Source organism: Mobula hypostoma, chromosome 15 (genome assembly GCF_963921235.1).
Source record: "Mobula hypostoma chromosome 15, sMobHyp1.1, whole genome shotgun sequence".
NCBI classification, from domain to species: domain Eukaryota; kingdom Metazoa; phylum Chordata; class Chondrichthyes; order Myliobatiformes; family Myliobatidae; genus Mobula; species Mobula hypostoma.
In genome coordinates, this window is record NC_086111.1 from 12,543,184 (window position 1) to 12,567,024 (window position 23,841).

A 23,841-nucleotide genomic window follows, 5' to 3' on the forward strand; every position below is an offset into this window, starting at 1 on the left:
ATGTCAGGGGTGCATAAAAAGAGCATCCTTTAAAACCAGGACAGCAATTGGCATTTTAAAAGCAGAGTTTCACAGCAGTTCCTCTGAGTTGAAGACTGACCAATCAGCAAGAGAGATTCATTAGAAAGGAGGAATACAAGTAACACAGGTGCAAGCAGAGCAGCCATTCTTGTGAGTGTTCCAGTCTTTAGAGTGGCTTTGGCTCATTAGGCTTATGCGAGATCAAGCTTGGGTGAGGTAAATTATCTTGTAAGTTACTCTTTCTCTGTTCTTATTTATTCATTCCTCATCTGATAGAGAGTGGTAGTTTAGTGAGAATAGCTTCAGGGGCAGTGTTTTGCACTGAGTGTGGGGCGTGGGAAGTCTGGGAGATGTTCATTCAGTCTCTCAGATAAACACATCTGTGCCAGGTGCATCGACTCATATGGGAGAATGAGAAGGTGAAAAGACAGGAGCTACAAGGGAGGTAGTTACCCCTCAGTTGCAGGAGACAGGAGATAGAAGGGAAATGCACAGCCAGTGCAGAGTACAGCTGTGACCACTCCCCTCAATAAGTATACAACTTTAGATACTATGGAGGGGCCAACCTACCGGGAAAGGTGGGGGGGGGGGGAGAAGAGACAGCACAGTGACTGGGTCTCTGGCACTGAGTCTGGTGCTGTGGCTCAGAAGAACAGAGAGGTGAAGTGGACTGCAGTGTTGATAGGAGCTTACTTAGTCAGGGGAACAGAAACCAGGTTCTGTGGGCATGATGAGGACACCCAGATGGTATTTTGCCTCTCAGGTGCCAAGATCAGGGATGTCTCAGAACGTGTCCATGACATCCTGAAGGGTGAGGGTGAGCAGCCAGAAGTCTTGGGACATATTGGCATCAATGACATAAGCAGGCAAGGTGAGGTGGTCCTGAAGAGAGACTTTAGGAAGCTACATAGAAAGCTGAGAAACAGGACCTCTAGGGTCGTAATCTCTGGATTACTGCCTGTTCTGCGTCCCAGGATGATTTGGCAGGTGAATGTGCGGCTGAGGGACTGGTACAGGGGGCAGGGGTTCAGAGTTATAGATCACTGGCATCTCTTTTGGGTAAAGCTATGACCTGTACAAAAGGGATGGGCTACAACCGAACTTGAGGGGGTCCAACATCCTTGCAAGTAGTTGGCTAGAGTTGTTCGGGTGGGTATAAACTAATTTGGCAAGGGTTGCAACCCGAGTGATAGCGCTGAAGATGAAGTAGTTGGTTTACAAACGGAGGCAATGTGTAGTAAAGAGAGGCTATTGATAGGGCAAAATTGTAGTCAACAGGATGAGTTGCAATTTAAAAGACAGACAAAATTGAAAAGGGCCATGTTACAACAGTCATGGGGAATTTCAATACGCAGGTAGATTGGGAAAATCAAGTTGGTGCTGGATTTTAAAAGGGGGAACTTCTAGAGTGCCTATGTGATGGCTTTTTAAGAGCATCTCTGGTTGAGCCAACTAGGGGATCAGCTATTATGGATTAGGTGTTGTGCAATGAACCAGAATTGATGAGGGAGCCCAAGGTAACAGTACACTTGGGGCAAGTGATCAGAATGTGATTGAATTCACCCTGCAATTTGAGAAGGGGAAGCTAAAGTCAGATGTATCAGTATTACAGCGGAGTAAAGGGAATTACAGAGGCATGAGAGAGGAATTGGCCAGAAGTGATTGGAAAAGAACACTGGCAGGGATAACAGCAGAGAAGCAATGGCTATAATTTCTGGAAGCAATTCAGAAGGCGCAGGATATATACATCCCAAAGAGGAAGAAGTATTCTAAAGGCAAGATGACACAACCATAGTTAACAAGAGAAGTCAAAGCCAAAGAGAGGGAATATAACAGAGCAAAAATAAGTGGGAAGTTAGAGGATTGGGCTGTTTTCACTGTGGAAGATATTAGAAGTATGGTGGAAGTTCCAGGTGTCAGGGTTCATGAAGTGTGTGATGTTACCATTATTAGAGAGAAGGTTCTTGGGAAACTGAAGGGTCTGAAGGTAGGTAAGTCACCTGGACTAGATGGTGTACACCCCAAGGTTCTGAAAGAGAACAACTTGTCATAAGAAGTGTGACCGAACCTAACCGAAACCTATTGAATAGTGAAAGACCTTGAGAGAGTGGATGTGGAGAAGAAATTTCCTATGGTGGGAGAGTCCAAAACCAGGGGACACATAATAAAATACAAAGGTGTCTTTTTAGAATGGAGATGGAGAGGAATTTCTTTAGCCAAAGAGTAGTGAATCTGTGGAATTCGTTGCTACAGACAGGTGTGGAGGTCAATTCTTTATGTATATTTAAGAGATGATGATAGATTCTTGATTGGTCAGGGCAGAAGGATTACAGGGAGAAGGTAGGAGATGGGGGCTGAGAGGAAAAATGGATCAGCCATGATGAACTGGCGGAGTAGACTTGATGGGCCAAATTGCCCAATTCTGCTCAAATATCTTATGGTCTTCTTGACCATAGAAGACCTTTGGTCTTCTAGTCCTCTTGAAATGAATTTGAATATTTCAACTGTCTTCTTACTATCAACTCAACCTACAGTGCCTATAAACAATATTCACCCCCCCTTGGAAATTTTCATATTTTATTGTTTTACAACATTGAATCACAGTGGATTTAATATTGATCAACAGAAAAAGCCTCTTCCATGTCAAAGTGAATAAAGATCTGAACAGTGATCTAAATTAATTACAAATATAAAACACAAAATAATTGATTGTACAAGCATTCACGCACTTTAAAACGGCAAAACAAATCATTCATGGTTCAGCCAATTAGTTTTAGAAGACACATAACTAGTTAAAGAGACTGCGCTGTGTGCAGTTGATGTGCTTCAACTGACTGTAGTAAAAATACACCTGTATCTGGAAAGTCCAACAGCTGGTGAGTCAGTAGCCTGGCAAAAACTACATCTTGAAGACAACACTCCAAGCAACTCCACAAAAAGGTTATTGAAAAGCACAAGAAAATTTCCAAGTCACTGAATATCCCTTAGAGTACAGTTAAGTCAATCAAGAAATGGAAAGAATATGGTCCAGCTGTAAATCTGCCTGGAGCAGGCCATCCTGTGACCGTACAAGAAGGGGACTAGTGAGGGAGGCCACCAAGAGACCCATAACATCTCTGGAAGAGTTACAAGCTTCAGTGGTTGAGATGGGAGAAAATAAACATACAACTGTGGCCCAGGTGTTTCACCAGTCGTATTTAAGGGAGAGTGGCAAACAGAAAGCCACTGCTGAAAAAAACTCACATGAGATCTCAGCTAGAGTTTGCCAGAAGGCATGTGGGAGACACTGAAGTCAGCTGGAAGAAGGTTCGATAATCTGATGAAACCAAAATTGAGCTTTTTGGCCACCAGCCTAAAAGCTATGTTTGGTGTAAGCCAAACACCACACGTCACCGAAAACACACTATCCCTACCGTGAAGCACAGTGATGGCGGCATCAGGTTGTGGGGATGCTTCACTGCAGCAGGCCCTGAAAGGCTTGTGGTAGAGGGCAAAATAAATGCAGGAAAATACAGGGAAATCCTGGAGGAAAATCTGATGCAGCTGCAAGAGAACTGTGTCTTGAAAGATTTGTTTTCCAGCAAAACGATGATCCCAAGCATAAAGCCAAAGCTACACATGAGTGGCTTAAAAACAAGGTTAATGTCCTGAAGTGGCCAAGTTAGAGTCCAGACCTCAATCTAATTGAGAATTTGTGGCTGGTCTTGAAAAGGGCTGTTCACTCACGATCCCCATGCAACCCGACAGAGACTGAGCAGTTTTGTAAAGACTAATGGGAAAAATTGCAGTGTCTGGATGTGCAAAGCTGATTGAGACCTATCAACACAGACTCAAGGCTGTAATAGCTGCCTAAGGTGCTTCTTCTAAGTGTCGACCTGTAAGGGGTGAATACTTATGCAATCAATTATTTTGTGTTTTATATTTGTAACTAATTTAGATCACTTTGTAAAGATCTGTTTTCACTTTGATTCAAAAGTCTTTTTCTGTTGATCAGTGTCCAAAAAAAGCCAAATGAAATTGACCAATTCAATGTTGTTAAACAATAAAACATGAAAGCTTCCAAGGGAGTGGGGGTGAATACTTCTCATAGGCATTGTACATGTTAATCTTTAGAGAATCCAGCACTGGACTTCCAAGTTCCACTGCACATCTGATTACTGAATTTACTCACATTTAGAAAATAATCTACACCTTTATCCCTTCAACAAAAATGCATGACCATACACTTCAATAACCGTATTCCTCTGCCACGTCCTTGCCCATTCTCTTAACCTTTTCAAGTCCTTCTGCAGACCCCCTGCCTGCTCAACACTACACAACATAATGAATATATAAATACGAAAGTTAAGCTTCAAGTTTATCAGACTACATACAATTCTGGAAAATATGGTAAAAGAAGATGTGATAGTGTTGGAACGAATGCAGATGAGATTCACCAAGATGTTGCCTGGGGATGTAGCTGTTCAGTTATGAAAGACCTGAGAAGCTAGGTCTCTTCTCCCTGGAGAGGAGGTTAAGACAGAGATGATTGAGGTGCACAAGACTACAAAGGATATAGACAGGGAAACTTTACAAAATATCAGTCGTAGAGAAATAACGGAGGACATAGATTTGGGGCAAATGGGAAGAGATCCAGTGGGAATGAGGAGGATCAACTTCATCGAGAGAATGGAAAGTAATTAGAATAAACTCCCTAAGAGTGCTTGAAGTTGGGTCATTGACAGTATTTAAGTATTCTGATTAGATTAGAGGGTTATGGACCAAGTGCTGGTCGATAGAATTAAAATGGAAAGGTGCCTAGTGGTCGGCTTGGATGAGTTGGGATGGATGGCCAGTTTCATGCTTCTATGCTTCTTAAATGTTCTGTTGGTACAGACCTCCAAAACTTTCACAGGCCATGTGATCCAGAATGCAACCACTCTCTGGATGAAAAATTCCATCCTCAAAGTTCAAAGTATGTACATGGTAACATAAACACCAGGAAATTGGCAGATGCTGGAATTTCAAGCAACACACATAAAAGTTGCTGGTGAACGCAGCAGGCCAGGCAGCAGCTCAAGGAAGAGGTACAGTCAACATTTCAGGCCGAGACCCTTCGTCAGGACTAACTGAAAGAAGAGCTAGTAAGAGATTTGAAAGTGGGAGGGGGAGGGGGAGATCCAAAATGATAGGAGAAGACAGGAGGGGAAGGGATGGAGCCAAGAGCTGGACAGTTGATTGGTAAAAGGGATATGAGAGGATCATGGGACAGGAGGCCTAGGGAGAAAGAAAATGGGGAGGGGGGGAAAAAGCCCAGAGGATGGGCAAGGTGTATAGAGAGAGGGACAGAGGGAGAAAAAGGAGAGAGAGAAAAAGAATGTGTGTATATAAATAACGGATGGGGTACAAGGGGAGGCATTAGCAGAAGTTTGAGAATTCAATGTTCATGCCATCAGGTTGGAGGCTACCCAGGCGGAATATAAGGTGTTGTTCCTCCAACCTGAGTGTGGCTTCATCTTTACAGTAGAGGAGGCCGTGGATAGACATATCAGAATGGGAATGGGACGTGGAATTAAAATGTGTGGCCACTGGGAGATCCTGCTTTCTCTGGCGGACAGAGCGTAGGTGTTCAGTGAAACGATCTCCCATTCTGCGTCAATACATAGAAGGCCACACCGGGAGCACCAGACACAGTATATCACCCCAGCTGACTCACAGGTGAAAGGTCGCCTCACCTGGAAGGACGGTCTGGGGCCCTGAATGGTAGTGAGGGAGGAAGTGTAACGGCCTGTGTAGCACTTGTTCCGTTTACAAGGATAAGTGCCAGGAGGGAGGGAGATCAGTGGGGAGGGATGGGGGGAATGAATGGACAAGAGAGTCGCGTAGGGAGCGATCCCTGCGGAAAGCCGGGGGGGGGGAGGGAAAGATGTGCTTAGTGGTGGGATCCCGTTGGAGGTGGCGCGGAAGTTACGGAGAATTATATGTTGGACCCGGAGGCTGGTGGGGTGGTAGGTGAGGACAAGGGGAACCCTATTCCTATTCCTAGTGGGGTGGTAGAAGGATGGAGTGAGAGCAGATGTGTGTGAAATGGGGGAGATGCGTTTGAGAGCAGAGTTGATGGTGGAGGAAGGGAAGCCCCTTTAAAATAGGAGGACATCTCCTTCATCCTGGAATGAAAAGCCTCATCCTGAGAGATGTGGCGGAGACAGAGGAATTGCGAGAAGGGGATGGCATTTTTGCAAGTGACAGGGTGAGAAGAGGAATAGTCCAGGTAGCTGTGAGAGTCAGTAGGCTTATAGTAGACATCAGTGGATAAGCTGTCTCCAAAGATAGAGACAGAAAGATCTAGGAAGGGGAGGGAGGTATCGGAAATGGACCAGGTAAACTTGAGGGCAGGGTGAAAGTTGGAGGCAATGTTAACGAAGTCAACAAGCTCAGCATGTGTGCAGGAAGCAGTGCCAATGCAGTCGTCGATGTAGCAAAGGAAAAGTGGGGGACAGATACCAGGCCAGGCAGCATTTCTAGGAAGAGGTGCAGTCGACATTTCAGGCCGAGACCCTTCGTCAGGACTAACTGAAGGAAGAGTGAGTAAGGGATTTGAAAGTTGGAGGGGGAGGGGGAGATCCAAAATGATAGGAGAAGACAGGAGGGGGAGGGATGGAGCCAAGAGCTGGACAGGTGATAGGCAAAAGGGATACGAGAGGATCATGGGACAGGAGGTCCGAGAAGAAAGACGGGGGGGGGGGGGGAAAAGAAGAGAACCCAGAGGATGGGCAAGGGGTATATTCAGAGGGACAGAGGGAGAAAAAGGAGAGTGAGAGAAAGAATGTCCCAGTGGCCACACATTTTAATTCCACATCCCATTCCCATTCTGACATGTCTATCCACGGCCTCCTCTACTGTAAAGATGAAGCCACACTCAGGTTGGAGGAACAACACCTTATATTCCGTCTGGGTAGCCTCCAACCTGATGGCATGAACATTGACTTCTCTAACTTCCGCTAATGCCCCACCTCCCCCTCGTACCCCATCTGTTACTTATTTTTATACACACATTCTTTCTCTCACTCTCCTTTTTCTCCCTCTGTCCCTCTGAATATACCCCTTGCCCATCCTCTGGGTCCCCCTCCCCTCGTCTTTCTTCCCGGACCTCCTGTCCCATGATCCTCTCGTATTCTTTTGCCTATCACCTGTCCAGCTCTTGGCTCCATCCCTCCCCCTCCTGTCTTCTCCTATCATTTTGGATCTCCCCCTCCAACTTTCAAATCCCTTACTCACTCTTCCTTCAGTTAGTCTCGGCCTGAAACGTCGACTGCACCTCTTCCTAGAGATGCTGCTTGGCCTGCTGCGTTCACCAGCAACTTTTATGTGTGTTGCTTGAATTTCCAGCATCTGCAGAATTCCTGTTGTTTGACAGATACCAGAATAGGTTTGGAACGTAGATTGTTCCACAAAGCCAACAAAAAGGCAGGCATAAGCTAGGACCCATACGGGTGCCCATGGCTACACCTTTAGTTTGGAGGAAGTGGGAGGAGCCAAAGGAGAAATTATTAAGAGTAAGGACTAATTCCGTTAGACGGAGCAGAGTGGTGGTAGAGGGAGACTGGTTAGGTCTGGAATCCAGAAAGAAGCGGAGAGCTTTGAGACCTTCCTGATGGGGGATGGAAGTATATAGGGACTGGACATCCATGGTGAAAATAAAGCAGTGGGGGCCAGGGAACTTAAAATCATCGAAAAGTTTCAGAGCACGAGAAGTGTCACGAACATAGGAAGGGATTGAACAAAGGGGGATAAAACAGTGTCCAAGTATGCAGAGTAGAGGCAGGTTCGATATTGTCATTTAAAGTAAAATTGGATAGCTATATGGACAGGAAGGGAATGGAGGGTTATGGTCTGTGTGCGGGTCGGTGGGACTAGGTGAGAATAATAGTTCGGTACGGAATAGAAGGGCTGAGATGGCCTGTTTCTGTGCTGTAATTGTTATACGGCTAAATAAGTTCGGTGGGGCAGGAGCAAGCTGAGACAATAGGTCTACCAGGACAGGCAGTTTGTGGATCTTGGGAACATATATTGGGAACATGTATATGATAACATACTTTATCTGGGATTCATTTCCTTATAGGCATTTACAGGAAAAAAGAAATACAAAATATAACAGAATTTACTAAAATCCATAGATAAGCACACAAAGACTTACAAACAACCAATGTGCAAAAAAAACTGCAAATTAAAGAAATTCTGAGAACGTGAGTTGTAAAAAGTCCTTGCAAGTGAGTATGCAGATTGTGTTATCAGTTCAGAATAGCAATTAATCCCCTCGAACGATCTTATGCCTAATCTCGCCTTCTGGTGTTGAGACACCTCTCTCAAGGGGTGAAATTTCTTATTATCTATCCAATCTATGCCTCTCAGAATTTCGTATGCTTCCATCGGAACCTCCCTCAACTTTCTCTGCTCCAGGTAAACAAACTCAATCTATCTGGTCTATCTCATATCTGAGACATTCCATTCTAGGTTTGATGTATCTCCTTTGTACCTCTCCAGAGCAATCGTGTCCTTCCTTTCAGAGTCATACAGCACTGACCAATAATCTGCACACCATTAATCAACCACCCATTTACACTAGCCCTGAAATTAGTTCCATTCTGCCAACACCTTATCAACTCCCCCTAGACTCTATCACTCACCTACACATTAGGGATCTGTTCATTTTTGGGATGTGGAGAAATCAGCACATAGCAACAGACAGAGCATGCAAACTTCACACACAACCAGTAGCCAATGATAGGATTGAACCTGGATTCCTGGAAGTGAGGCAGCAGCTCTATTACCTGCATCACTGTGCTGTCCCTGTGGTTTGGTGACCAGAAATGCATACATTTGTGTTCAAACCAAAGTCAGCGTCATACAGCAGTACATAGAACATGGATACTATCTGCTCAGTCCAACCAGTCCATATCAACCATGGTACCAACCTAGCTAATCTCAATTTCCTACATTCAGCCCATATCCCTACAAACCTTACCCCTCCATATACCTATACAAGTGCTTCTTAAATAATACTATTGTATCTGCTTTAACCACTTCCTCTGGCAGCTCAGTCCACTTTGTGTATGAAGATAATGCCCATTAGGTCTCATTCAAATCTTTCCCCTCTCATCCTAAACCTATGCCCCCTACTTTGGGACTTCCCTACCCTGGGGAAAAAGATTGATCCCACCCACTTTATCAAAGTTCAATGTTCAAAGTAAATTTATTATGAAAGTACATAAAAGTTAGCAAGCACTACCCTGAGATTTATTTTCCTGAATGCATTCACAGTGGAACAAATACAATAGAATCAATAAAACTACACACAAAGACTGACCAGCAACCAATGTGCAAAAGACAACAAGCTGTGTAAATACAAAAATATAAATAATAATAATCATTACCTCTCATTACGTTGAACACTTTATTAAGGTTGACCCATACATTCCATGGAATGAAAAACTAGCTTGGCTAGGTTTTTCCTGTAACAAAGACCCTCTAGCCCTGGCAAAATCTTCATAAATCTTCTCTGTACTCTTTCCAGTTTAACCTCATCTCTTCTATAATAGGGGAACCAAAACTCCAAGCGTAGCCCTACCAATGACTTATACAATTACAGCATAATGTACCAACCTACACTCAGTGTCCTGACTGATGAAGCCCAGTGATCTTGCCTATTTGTGACAAAGCTTTCAAGGATCTATACACCTGCACTCCCAGATCCCTCTGTTCTATTACACTTCCTAGTGCTCTACTATACATAGCATAAGTGCTACGCAGTTTGACTTTCCAAAATTCAATACATCACTTCACACTTGTCTGTACTGAAATTAATTTGCCACTCTTAATTATTTCTCCCTGAATTCCTTGGGACCTTACCTTCTAATGATTTGTAAAAACAAAACACACGCATCACATCATGTTAGATCCCCTATTGCTTGGAAAAGTTTTGTCATTAAGTCTTGGTTAGACATTCAACATATCTTTCTCAGTCTTCCTCAGAATAGCAAAGGCAATGAAAATAAATGTAAATGGTACCACATTTTCTTATGGATTTCCTCCGTTAACATTACCTGACCATTTTTTAGACCAACTAACAAGCCTTCTCTTCCTGATGGTCCTCCGATAACCTTAATGTAGCGAATCAGAGACTCCATGAGCCATTCTCTCTCCTTCACACCACTGAATGATAAGCACTGTAATCTTTTCTCCTGCATGGGGCATAAAGGCACATTAGCAAAGTGGAAAGTTGCTAACTGAGAAAGCCAATGATAGGCAACTTTTAAAAATAAAATAGAATGCTGGAAGTCATCAGCAGATTAAGCAGCATCAGTGGAAAGAAACAAAAGTTCAAAGCAAATTTATTATCAAATACATATGTCAAATACAATCCAGAGATCCATTTTCTTGTAGGTATTCACAGTAAATAGAAAGAAACAATAGCATCAATAACAGTACCCAATAGGACCAACAAACAAGCAACGTGGAAAAGACAACAAGCTATGCAAACACAAAAAAGAAATAATAATAATAATAATAATAATAATACAGAACTAAGCAATAAATATCGAGAACATGAGATGAAGAGTCAATGAAAGTGGGTCCATAGGCTTTGGGAATAGTTTAGTGATGGGGTGAGTGAAGTTAATCCCTCTGGTTCAAGAGCCTGATGGTTATGGGGTAATAACTATTTTTGAACTTGGTGATGCAAGTCCTGAGGCTCATGTACCTTCTTCATGATGACAGCAGTGAGAAGAGAGCATGGCCTGAATGGTGGAGGTCCTTGATGATGGATGCTGCTTTCCTGTGACAGCACTCCGGGTAGATTTGCTCAATGGTGGGGAGGGCCACATCCCTTACTTTTTGTAAGCTTTTCCATTCAAGGGCATTGATGTTTCTAAACCAGGTCGTGATGCAACCAATGAATATTCTCTCCACTGATGGTGAGGACAACATGAGTGAGGTTGAAGTTCTGGAGCATGTTGCTATTAAGGGAGAGGAGGTGTTGGAGTTGTTAAAATACAATAGGTCGGATAAGTCCCCAGGGCCTGATGGAATATTCCCCAGGCTGCTCCACGAGGCGAGGGAAGAGATTGCTGAGCCTCTGGCTAGGATCTTTATGTCCTCATTGTCCACGGGAATGGTACTGGAGGATTGGAGGGAGCCGAATGTTGTCCCCTTGTTCAAAAAAGGTAGCAGGGATTGTCCGAGTAATTATAGACCAGTGAGCCTTACGTCTGTGGTGGGAAAGCTGTTGGAAAAGATTCTTAGAGATAAGATCTAGGGGGCATTTAGAGAATCATGGTCTGATGGGACAGTCAACATAGCTTTGTGAAGGGCAGATCGCGTCTGACAAGCCTGATAGAGTTCTTTGAGGAGGTGACCAGGCATATAGATGAGGGTAGTGCAGTGGATGTGATCTACATGGATTTTAGTAAGGCATTTGACAAAGTTCCACATGGTAGGCTTATTTAGAAAGTCAGAAGGCATGGGATTCAGGGACGTTTGGCCAAGTCGATTCAGAATTGGCTTGCCTGCAGAAAGCAGAGTGTCGTGGTGGAGGGAGTACATTCGAATTGGAGGGTTGTGACTGGTGGTGTCCCACAAGGATCGGTTCTGGGACCTCTACTTTTTGTGATTTTTATTAATGACCTGGATGTGGGGGTAGAAAGGTGGGTTGGCAAGTTTGCAGACAACACAAAGGTTGGTGGTGTTGTGGACAGTGTAGAGGATTGTCAAAGATTGCAGAGAGATATTGATAAGATGCAGAAGTGGGCTGAGAAGTGGCAGATGGAATTCAACCCGGAGAACTGTGAGGTGGTACACTTTGGAAGGACAAACTCCAAGGCAGAGTACAAAGTAAATGGCAGGATACTTGGAAGTGTGGAGGAGCAGAGGGATCTGGGGGTACATGTCCACAGATCCCTGAAAGTTGCCTCACAGGTAGATAGGGTAGTTAAGAAAGTTTATGGAGTGTTAGCTTTCATAAGTCTAGGGATAGAGTTTAAGAGTTGCGGGGTAATGATGTAGCTCTATAAAACTCTGGTTAGGCCACACTTGGAGTATTGTGTCCAGTTCTGGTCGCCTCACTATAGGAAGGATGTGGAAGCATTGGAAAGGGTACAGAGGAGATTTACCAGGATGTTGCCTGGTTTAGAGAGTGTGAATTATGATCAGAGATTAAGGGAGCTAGGGCTTTACTCTCTGGACAGAAGGAGGATGAGAGGAGACATGATAGAGTTATACAAGATATTAAGAGGAACAGATAGAGTGGACAGCCAGCGCCTCTTCCCCAGGGCACCATTGCTTAATACAAGAGGACATGGCTTTAAGGCAAGGGGTGGGAAGTTCAAGGAGGATATAGGGGGAAGGGTTTTTACTCAGAGAGTGGTTGGTACGTGGAATGCACTGCCTAAGTCAGTGGTGGAGGCAGATACACTAGTGAAATTTAAGAGACTACTGGACAGGTATATGGAGGAATTTAAGGTTGGGGGGGGTGGTTATATGGGAGGCAAGGTTTAAGGGTCGGCACAACATTGTGGGCCAAAGGATCTGTACTGTGATGTACTGTTCTATGTTCAACACATCTTTTGAAGTTTGTTACAGTTTTAGATGACATAGCAATCTTCACAAGCTTTAAGAAAGTAACTGCATTGTTGTGCTTTCTTTGTAATAGCACCTTCAATAAGGTTTTCTAATTTTCACATCAACAAGCAATAAAATTCAGTCAACAATAGGGAAACTGGACATAGTCAGGACTTACAGATCAGGTAAAATCTAAAAGGTTACCTACCACAAGTTTTAAATTACTTCATTTGTACTCAATTAGTTAGGGCATGGTCAGCGCAACATTGTTTGTTTAATGTCTAAACATACCTTGTAGGATAGATTGAAGGAGGAATGTTGGCCAGTTCAGAAAGATCCAGTGATGCATAAACTAGTTTGTTCAGCTTTATGGTCAACAAAATCATAAGACCATAAGACATGGGAGCAGAATTAGGACATTCAGCTCATTCAGTCACTCTACCATTCCATCAAGGCTGATCCTGGACCCCACTCAATCCCACACACCTGCCTTATTGCCTAATCCTTTGAAGCCCTGACCAATCACGAAATGATCAACTTCTGCCTTAAATATATGCATGGACTTGGCCTCCACTGCAGTCTGTGGCACAGCATTCCACAGATTTACTACTCTCTGGATAAAAAAGTTCCTCCTTACCTCAGTTCTAAAGGGTCACTCCTCAATTTTGAGGCTGTGCCCTCTAGTTCTGGATACCCCCATCATAGGAAACATCCTCTCCACATTCCCCCTATCTAGTCCTTTCAACATTTGGTAGGTTTCAATGAGATCCCCATGCAGTCTTCTAAATTCCAGAGAATACAGGACAAAGCTGCCAAACACTCCGCATATGTTAACCCCTTCATTTCCAGAATCATCCTTGTGGACTTCCTCTGGACTCTCTCCAATGACAACATATCCTTTTTAAGATATGGGGCCCAAAATTGTTGACAACACTTCAAGTGCAGCCTCACTAGTATCTTCTAAAGCTTCAGCAATATCTCCTTGTTTTTATATTCTATTCCCCTTGAAATAAATGCCAATATCATATCTGCTTTCTTTACCACAGACTCAACCTGTAAATTAACCTTCTCGGAATTTTGTATGAGGACTAAGTCCCTCTGCACCACTGATGTTTGAATCTTCTCCCCATTTAGATAATAGTCTGCACTATTGTTCCTTTTACCAAAATGCATTATCATACATTTCCCAACACTGTATTCCATCTGCCACCTATTTACCCATTCTTCCAAATTATCTAAGTTCTGCTGCAATCACATTGTTTCCTCAGCATTAGCTACCCCTCCACCTATCTTCGTATCATCTGCAAACTTTGCCACAAAGCCATCAACTCCATTAACTAAATCATTGACAAACAATCTGAAAAGCAGCGGTCCCAATACTGACCCTTGAGGAACACCACTAGTCATTGGCAGCCAACCAGAAAAGGCCCCTTTTATTCCCACTCGCTGCCTCCTGCCTGTCAGCTATTCGGCTAACCATGCCAGTTTCTTTCCTGTAACGCCATGGGATTTTATCTTGTTAAGCAGCCTCGTATGTGGCACCTGATCAAACGCCTTCTGAAAATCCAAGTAAATGGCATCCACTGCCTCTCCTTTGTCCACACTGCATGTTACTTCCTCAAAGAACTCCCAACAGATTTGACAGGCAAGATTTCCCTTTATAGAAACCATGCTGACTTTGACTTGTTTTATCATTAGTCTCCAAGCACCTCACAACCTCATCCTTAATAGTAGACTTTCCCCAACCACTGAGATTAGGCTAACTGGCCTATAATTCCCTTTATTTTGCTTTCCTCCCTTCCTAGAGAGTGGTGTGGCGTATGCAATCTTCCAGTAGTCTAGGACTGTCCCTTAAGGGTTCCTTTATGTTAATCTCCCTAATAATATCTGGATTATCATTACACTCAATCTAAGCTAGTCTTTCCCTGGGTAGGCTCAAGCACAAGCTGCTCTAAAAAGCCATATTGAAGAGCATTCAAAAAATTCCCTCTCTTGCGTTCCAACACCAATCTGATTTTCCCAATCCCCTTACATATTCCAGCTCCCTTCGTAATCTTATGACATTGTTGAGCATAAAGCTGACTGTAAAATTGCCTGGCATTATGTCACAGGAGACGACTCACAAGGAAGGAATAAAAGGAATGTGGTAGTATAAAATAATCAGAGAAATCGATGCTTTTTCCCCCTAAGGATAGAGGAGTGGGCAAGTTCTGGTAGAATTTGTGAAATCTGGGACCAAATTAAAACCCATTTTAAAGGTATGATCTTAACATAGAGCATCAAAGAGTACAGTTCAGGAATAGGCGATTCAGCCCACAATGTTGTGCCAAACCAGATAACAAGCAAATCAAAAACATCCAACCACTAATCCTCCTACCTACACCATGTCCATAATCCCTCCAGCTTCCTTACATCCATGTGCCTATCTAAATGCCTCTTAAAAGCCTCTAATGTGTTTGCCTCTACCACCATACCAACAGCACATTCCAGCCATCCACTACTCTGAGTAAGAACATAAGAAACAGGAGCAGGAGTAGGTCATCCGGCCCATCGAGCCTGCCCCACCATTCAATAAGATCATGACTGGTCTGTCCGTAAATTCAGCTCCATCTACCTGCCTTTTCCGCAAAAGTAAAAAACTTTACCCTCACATCCCCTTGAACCTACCACATCTCACCTCCAATACATGCCCTCTGATATTGGACATTTCAACCCTGGGAAACAGATACTGTCTTGTAAACCTCTATCATGCCTCCCCTCTGCCTCCGGCACTCCAGAGAAAACAACCCAAGTTTATCCAGCCTCTTGTGATAGCACATCCCCTATAAACCAGGCAGCATCCTGGTGAACCTCTTCTGCACCCTTGCCAAACCCTCAACATCCTTCCTACAATGGGGTGACCAGAACTGTACACGATATTCCACATGTGGCCTAACCAGAGTTTTATAAAGTTGCAACATAACCTCCTGATATTTGAACTGAACACCTTGAATAATAAAAGCAAGCATTTTTTAGCCTTCTGAATCAACCTTATTGACCTGTGTAGCCACTTTCAAGGAGCTATGAACTTGGATCTCAAGATCTCTCTGCTTAGCAACACTGTTAAGGGTCTTGCCCTTAATGGTGTACTGTCTCCTTGCATTTTCCCTACCAAGGTGAAACACCTCACATATATCTGGATCCATCTACCATTTCTCAACCCATATCTGCAAATGATCTATACCGCGCTGTATTCTTTGCCAGACTGGTACACTATCCACTACTCCACCGACCTTGTATCATCCACAAACTTACTAACCCTCTATCTACATTTTCATCCAGGTCATTTATATATTCCATTTATATTCTCTTGTTGTACCATGGAGAGCATTCTGACTGGCTGCATCACTGTCTGGTATGGAGGGGCTACTGTACAGGACCGAAAGAAGCTGCAGAAATCTAGTCGGCTCCATCTTGGGTACTAGCTACAAAGTACCCAGGACATCTTTAGGGAGCGGTGTCTCAGAATGGCAGCGTCCATTATGAAGGACCTTCAGCACCCACGGAATGTCCTTTTCTCACTGTTACCATCAGGTAGGAGGTACAGAAACCTGAAGGCACACTCAGTGATTCAGGAACAGCTTCTTCCCCTCTGCCATCCGGTTCCTAAGTAGACATTGAATCTTTGGACACTTCCTCACGTAATTGATTTACTTGTTTATTTATTATTATTTTTCTCTGCTAGATTATGTATTGCATTGAACTACTGCTAAGTTAACAAATTTCATGTCACATGCCGGTGATAATAAACCTGATTCTGATTTACATCACAAACAACAAAGGTCCCAGCACAGATCCCTGCAGAACTCCACTAGTTATAGACCTCCAGTTTGAATAAGTCCCTTCAGCCACTACTGTCTTCTGTGTGCAAGCCAGCTCTGAATCTAAACAGCCAATTCGTCATGTACCCCATGCATCATAATCTTCTGGATTAGCCTGCCAGGAGGGATTTGTCAAATGCCTTTTTAAAATCCAAGTAGACAACATCCACTACCATAACCTCATTAATCTCCCTAGTCTCCTTGTCAAAAAAACTCAATCAAGTTGGTAAGACATGACCTGCCACATACAAAGACATGCTGGCTGTCCCTAATTTAGGCCATGGGTTTCCAAATGCACATATATCCTAATTCTAAGAATTTTCTCCAGCAATTTCCCTACAATTGAGTGAGACTCTCCGGTCTATAGTTCCCAGGATCTTCCCTTGTTCCCTTCTTAAATGGTACAAGAGTAGCCACTTGCCAGTCCTCTAGAATCTCGACTGTGGCTAGAGAGGACACAAAGATACTAATGAAAGGCCCAGCAATCTCACCTCTTGCCTCCAACAACCTGGGGTAAATCCCATCAGACCCTGGGGACTTATCCACCTTGATACTCACTAGGAGGCCCAATACTTCCTCCTCCTTGACCTCTAAATGCCCTAATGTATTTATACACTCAGACGGATCTCTTGGTCTTCTATATCCTTTTCCTTGCTAAATACTAAAGCAAAGTATTCATTAAGTACCTCACTCACATTCTCTGCATCCAAGCAAATGTTCCACTCTTTATTGTTGAGTGGTCCCATACAATCCTTGGTTATCCTTTAACTCTTGATGCATGTATAGAATGTCTTGGATTCACCTTAATCCAACTTACTTTCTTAAAAGTTCTGTATCTGATACAATCAACAGCCTTAAAATGATGTTTGAGAACCACTGCTCAGAAATCCACCCAACATAGAATGTAACAGTCAAGCTGAATCACTATTATAAAAAAGTAACTGCACTAGTCTATCAATAGTAGTATCTATTAACTAACATACCAGGCACAAGATAAGGTGTTGGGAGCACACAACCAACAGGTTGCATTCAAATTTCTTAGCAATTTTCTCCTTGACACGGTAATGCATGTCAGTATTATCTTCTGAAAAGAGCTCATAGATCAGGATTTTTTCTGGCAGCTGGATTGCTAGTCGGTTTTTATAAATAGCAATCTTCTTCACTAGTTCCCTGCATCTGATACGCACTGGGGGAAGAAAAGAGAACATATATCAAAATGTGTAGTAACTAGACATTATCAAGTAACACACCCACTTGAACTGGGCCCTCAACATTCAGCAATAAGTTACGATTCAAATTACATTTATTATCAAAAAATATATAGATTATACAGCCTCGAAATTTGTTTGTTCCCAGGTAGCCACAAGGCAAAAGAAAAAACCTAAAGAACCCAATTAAAGAAAAAAAGAAAATAAAAATAAAAAACAACCACCCGATATACAAGAAAAATGAAAACATACAAATCATGCAAACAATTGAATCAACAATCTGAACCAAAAATTGAGTCCTCAGATCTGAACCCCAGAGCAGCCCAAAGCCTTGCTTATAAGTTCATCATATTAGCAGGCACGAAGCATAACATCTGGGGCAGTCTTCATAGCCTCAGCGCTATAGAGGGAGCAGTGACCATCACGAAGAACGAACAAAATCAGCTCTTGCCCCAGATCCTTGTCTTTTCAGTCTATCTGGGATGCCATTTAAATTGACCAAACAATGGAACAATAAAATGCTCTGCTCCCTGGAGAGAGAAGTGAAGATCGTGGACAGTGAAATTGGCTCTCACCTCAAATTAGGGCCAGCATTTAAACTGTCTAAACAGCATGTTGTTCCCCGCACTATGACCTGGGCATTGCTGCAGCGAAAGGCTCTGGGCCTAGAACTCACCGCCCAGTGACTCACTCCAGGCCCACATTTCACTGCCCAGCCCAAAGTTCTTCAAATCAGCTTGGCATTCAGAGTGATCCAACCTCACACCAGGGCCGGTTGTCCATAATAATGATGAGTAAAAGTCTGAGTGTAACCATAGCCATTTTACAAATTTTACAAAGCTGGGTTAAGCAAACACAGACATCCCACCCTGAAAAAACTCATTTCAGGGAGGTAGCACCATCAATTTGCCGGAGACTCCCAGAACTTCCAGGAGAGGTGGCACGTCTGCAATAGAGTAGCTCCTTAGCAGCTAGCCAGCTAGTTTAAATAACGTTAGCTATGCTAATAAACGAATGACACCTGTTAAACTCACCTCAACATTTCTTTTACAGTCTTAACCCACCTTGGACAATAGAAAAGTCACTGTTGCAAACAGTGCAGCAAGCAACACTGTCACTCTCACGTTCTCTCTCTCTCTCTCTCTCTGGTGGTCTCTCTCACATTCGCTCGCTTTCTCTCTCAAAAAAGTTGATTTCTGGGACATTTTACATAATTTGCGAGCATCAGGGAGCCACTATTAATATGCAGGAGACTCCTGGAACTTCCGGGAGAGGTGGGATGTCTGCAAACACTGAGAACACAAAGAGCCTGCAAAGTGATACACAGTGCTTATAAAAACATTTCACTCGCCTTGGAAGCTTTCGTGTATTATTGTGTTACAACATTAAATCACAGTGGATTTAATTTGGCTTTTTTTTTTGATACTGATCACAGAAAAAGACTCTTCCGTGTCCAAGTAAAAACAGATCTCTACAAAGTGATCTAAATTAATTACAAATATAAAACACAATAATTGATTGCATAAGAATTCACCCTCCTTTAATTTGACATATCAAATCATCACTGCTGCAGCCAACTGGTTTTAGAAGTCACATATGGAGATCACCTGTGTGCAGTTGAGGTGTTTCAATTGATTGTAGTAAAAATACACCTGTAATGGAAGGTCTGACTGCTGGTGAGTCAGTTTCCTGGCAAAAACTACACCATGAAGACAAAACACTCCAACTCACTCCATGAAAAGGTTATTGAAATGCACAAGTCAAGAGATGGATACAAGTAAAATTTCCAAGTCACTGAATATACCTTGGAGTGCAGTTGAGTCAATCATCAAGAAACAGAAAGAATATGGCACAGCTATAAATCTGCCTAGAGCAGCCCATCTTCAAAAACTGAGTGACTGTGCAAGAAGGGCACTAGTGAGGGAGGTCACCAAGAGACCTATGACAACTCTGGAGAAATTAAAAGCTACAGTGGCTGAGATGGGAGAAACTACACATACAACTGTTGCCTGGGTGCTTCACCAGTTGCATCTTTATGGGAGAGTGGCAAACAGAAAGGCAGTGTTGAAAAAAAACTCACATGAAATTTCAGCTAGGGTTTGCAGAAGGCATATGGGGGACTCTGAAGTCTATGGTCTGATGGAACCAAAATTGAGCTTTTTAGCTATCAGACTAAAGGCTATGTTTAGTGTAAGCCAAACACTGCCCATCATCTCTACTGTGAAGCATGGTGGTGGCTGCATCATGCTGTGGGGATGCTTCACTGCAGCAGGACCTGGAAGACTTGTGAAGGTAGAGGGTAAAATGAATGTAGTGAAATACAGGGAAATCCTGGAGAAAACCTGATGCAGTCTGCAAGAGAACTGTAACTTGGGAGAAGAGCTGTTTTCTAGCAAGACATGACCTCAAGCATAAAGCCAAAGCTACACAGGATTGGCTTAAAAACAAAGTTAATGTCCTGGGGTGGTCAAGTCAAAGTCCAGACCTCAATCTAATAGAGAATTTGAGGCTGGACTTGAAAAGGGCTGTTCATTCATAATCCCCATGCAATCTAACAGAGCTTGAACAGTTTTGTAAAGAAAAATGGGGAAAAATTGCAGTGTCCAGATGAACAAAGCTGATAGAGACCTATCCACACAGACAATTTTGCAATTGCTGCCAAAGGTGCATCTACTAAATAATGACTTTAAGGGGGTGAGTAATTATGCAATCAATTATTGTGTTTAATAATGGTAATAAATTTAGACCAACTTGTAGAAATTTATTTTCACTTAGACACAAAGATGTCTTTTCTGTTGATCAGTGTCAAAAAAGCCAAATTAAATCCACTGTGATTCAATTTTGTAAAACAAAAAAAAATCATGAAAACTTTTAAGGGTATGAATACTTTTTAATAGGCACTGTATGTTACTTTAAGGAAATACAAAAATTTCTCCGTAACATTTAGGTTTTTGGAAAGTGAATATTTTGACATCTAAAATTTGCTCTTTTCTACTTAATACACTAGTGCAGAAGACAAAAAAAAAAGCATCTGAAACAAAATTTAAAAATCTAGGGTGCCTAAGACTTCTGCATAGTACTGTAAATCTGAATAAACAGAATTCTGCTCCATTTATTCACTTTATTCTTTATAGAAGCACTTCAGTAATTTCTGTATATCATATTCATGTTTTGGCATAATTAAAGGAAGTAATTGTTTACACTGTTTTTAAAAGAAGTGTAGGTTGCTGGTGGTTCCAAATTAAATTAGAGTTTTTGTTGGATACAATGGTTATATTAAATTCCAGCATAATATACTCTTCTATTGAAAAAATGTGGTACACAATATTTAACCCATCCAGCATTATTGTTGAGATCAAATATATTTGAGGAAAGATTGATCAGGAGGGACTATACAGTATATATCCCCTTTGAATAATGGCAGATCTGAGAGTGTAATTCTCTTGGCTAGATCTAAAATGAATGGTCTCAAACTATGATAGGTTCAAAGGTGCATCATTGAGAGGAAAGCACAGCAAGCTCATGGTACCCACCTTCACTTGGTGTTTTGCTCCAAATTACACTCCTGTGATATGAAAGCCTGTCATTGTTCCATCTTAATTGCAAAGTTGAAACTCCTGAGTTCTCTCAGTGGCAGGGAAACATAGCAGTAAATCACTCTACAGTGCCTGTGATCACTGATAAGGGTTCAATTCCTGCTGCTTCCTGTAAGGAGTTTGTACGTTCTCCCCGTGAATGTGTGGCTTTCCTCCGGGTGCTCTGGCTTCCTCCCACATTCCAAAGACGTATGATTAGCATACTGAATAGTGAGCATGCTCTGGCGCTGCACTTGCACAATCCGGGCTGATTTGATGTAAAAATGACACATCTCATTATGTTTTGATCTAAATGGGACAAATAAAGCTAATCTTTTTTCGTCTTTAATCTCTCTATCCTACACTCCTTTCTCCAGAAAGTGCGCCTCACAATTTTCTCCAGAGCAATTAAGGGTGGGCAATAAATGCCAGCTTTACCAGTATTTTTCTAAAAAAAAACCTTATGGATCAGCTTTTCTGAACTGAAGTGAGTAAGCTTTGGAATTTGCATATGTTGTAAGGCCATTCTCCACAAGGGAATATTAGACCCTTCAACATCTCACATCTTCTCTGCCATTCAAGGAGATCATTGCTGCTCTTTTAATTCAGCAACCCTTTCCTGTCAATGTCCTGTAGATACTTAGTCTCTAAGTTCTCTTGGGTGAAGAATTCCAAATATTGTCTACATCTGGTGAAGACATGGTCAAGAGTTTCTGCTGTTGTTCAGAAAAAAGGCATCAGAATGGGGAAGAAATGTTATCTAAGTGACTTTGACCATAAAATGATTGTTGGTGGCAGACACAGTGCTTTGAGTCATCAGAAATTGCTGATCTCCTAGGATTTTCATGCACAACAGTCTCCAGGGTTTACAGAAAATGGTGGAAAAACAAACCTTCAGTGAGCAACAGTTCTGTAAGCGAAATATGCCTTGTTAATGAGGGAAGTCAGAAGAGAATGGCCAGACTGGCTCAAGCTGACATCAGGAAACTAACTCAAACGAGCATCAAAAAATCAAACTTTGAAATGGATGGGCTACAGAGGCAGAAGACCATGAATATACACTCAGTGGTCACTTTATTAGGTACAGGAGGTATTCAATAACAAGCCAGAGTGTATGCTAATAAAGCAAGAACCTGCAAATTCTGCAGAGGCAACATCCAACGTCCAGTTTGCACCTATGCTAATGTCTGTCTTAAATGACTTTAAAATACAATTTTTCACTTGCCTTCTGAGATGGATTTGTCATTGAATCCTTGCAAATTGGTGTTTGACACTAACTGTCTTTAGATGCATTTTCAGCACCCAGACATCTCAAACCTACCTATTTCACAATCTTGGATTAAAAAATTAGTCAACTTCAGCAGTTGATAGCAAGAAATTATTTGTTCAACCAGTTCATAACATTAAAAAAAGAATAAAAGTAGGCCAAGTGGACTCTTGAGCTAGCTTTGCATCAGGCATGGCAATCATTAGCTGACCACCACTTACTTGCATTCTCCTCATATCCTTTGACTCCTCTGTGTTTGAAATGTCTTCACTATATTCAATGACTCCACCCTCACAGCTTTCTAAGGTAGGGAATCCAAAAAGTAAGGACTCTCTTTATAGCTCCCTTTTTAAATGGGTGACAACATCCCCCTCCTCATTCTGTGAAATCCTCTTGATATCATATATATTTCATTAAGATCACTCTCATTTTTCTGCATTCAAATACAGTACAGGCTCAACCTGCACAGCATTTCTGTATATGTCAATCCTTCAATATAAAGACCAAAACTGCACATCATATTGCAGATGCAATCTCACCAGTACCCTGCAAAGTTGCATCAAAATGTTCCGATCTTCATGCACAATATTCCTTCAATAAATACCTATATTCAATTAGCCCTCTGTGCCTGATTGCCAGCACTCTGTATTTCATCCTTTATCCGTTTGCACCACAGTATTTTGTAATCATGCTCCATTTCAATAGTAATTTGCTTTTTCATTCTCATTTACGAAGTGGGTAACCTTGTATTTTGCCATATTGTTCTCTATCCGCTAACTTCCTGCCCATCCAATTAAACTATCTACAGTGCGGACAAAAAGTATTCTTCCCCCTTGGAAGTTTTCATGTTTTATGCTTTTACAACATTAAATCACAATGAATTTAATTTGGCTTTTTTGACACTGAACAACAGAAGACTTTCGTGTTTGAGTGAAAACAAATTTCTACAAATTGGTTCTAGGTTTATACATTAAACACAAAGTAACTGATTGCATAATTACTCAGCCCCTTCAAGTCAGTATTTAGTAGATGTACCTTTGGCAGCAATTACAGCTCTGAGTGTGTGAATAGGTCTCCAACAGCTTTGCACATCTCAAGGGCTTTCAGATTGCATGGGAATCTTGAGTGAATAGCTCTTTTCAAGTCCAGCCATAAATTCTCAATTAGATTGAGGTCTGGACTCTGACCTGGCCACTCCAAGACATTACCTTTGTTGTTTGTTAGCCAGCCCTGCATTATGCTTGGGGTCATTGTTTTGCTAGAAAACAAATCTTCTCCCAAGTCACATTTCTCTTGCAGACTACATCAGGTTTTCC

The 23,841-nt window shown here is 42.3% G+C and overlaps 1 protein-coding gene across 3 annotated transcripts in view; it reads right to left on the bottom strand.

Moving 5' to 3' along the window:
- The window catches only part of ift122 (intraflagellar transport 122 homolog (Chlamydomonas)), a 191,326-nt gene that overhangs the window by 119,652 nt on the left and 47,833 nt on the right, over window positions 1-23,841 (bottom strand). For all 3 annotated transcript variants that reach the window (XM_063067746.1, XM_063067745.1, XM_063067744.1), the window contains exons 11-12: window positions 17,459-17,661; window positions 10,104-10,241 (exon numbers count right to left, since the gene is read on the bottom strand). In XM_063067746.1, the coding sequence (XP_062923816.1) occupies window positions 10,104-10,241; window positions 17,459-17,661 (341 nt within the window). The remainder of the gene's footprint in view (window positions 1-10,103; window positions 10,242-17,458; window positions 17,662-23,841) is intronic.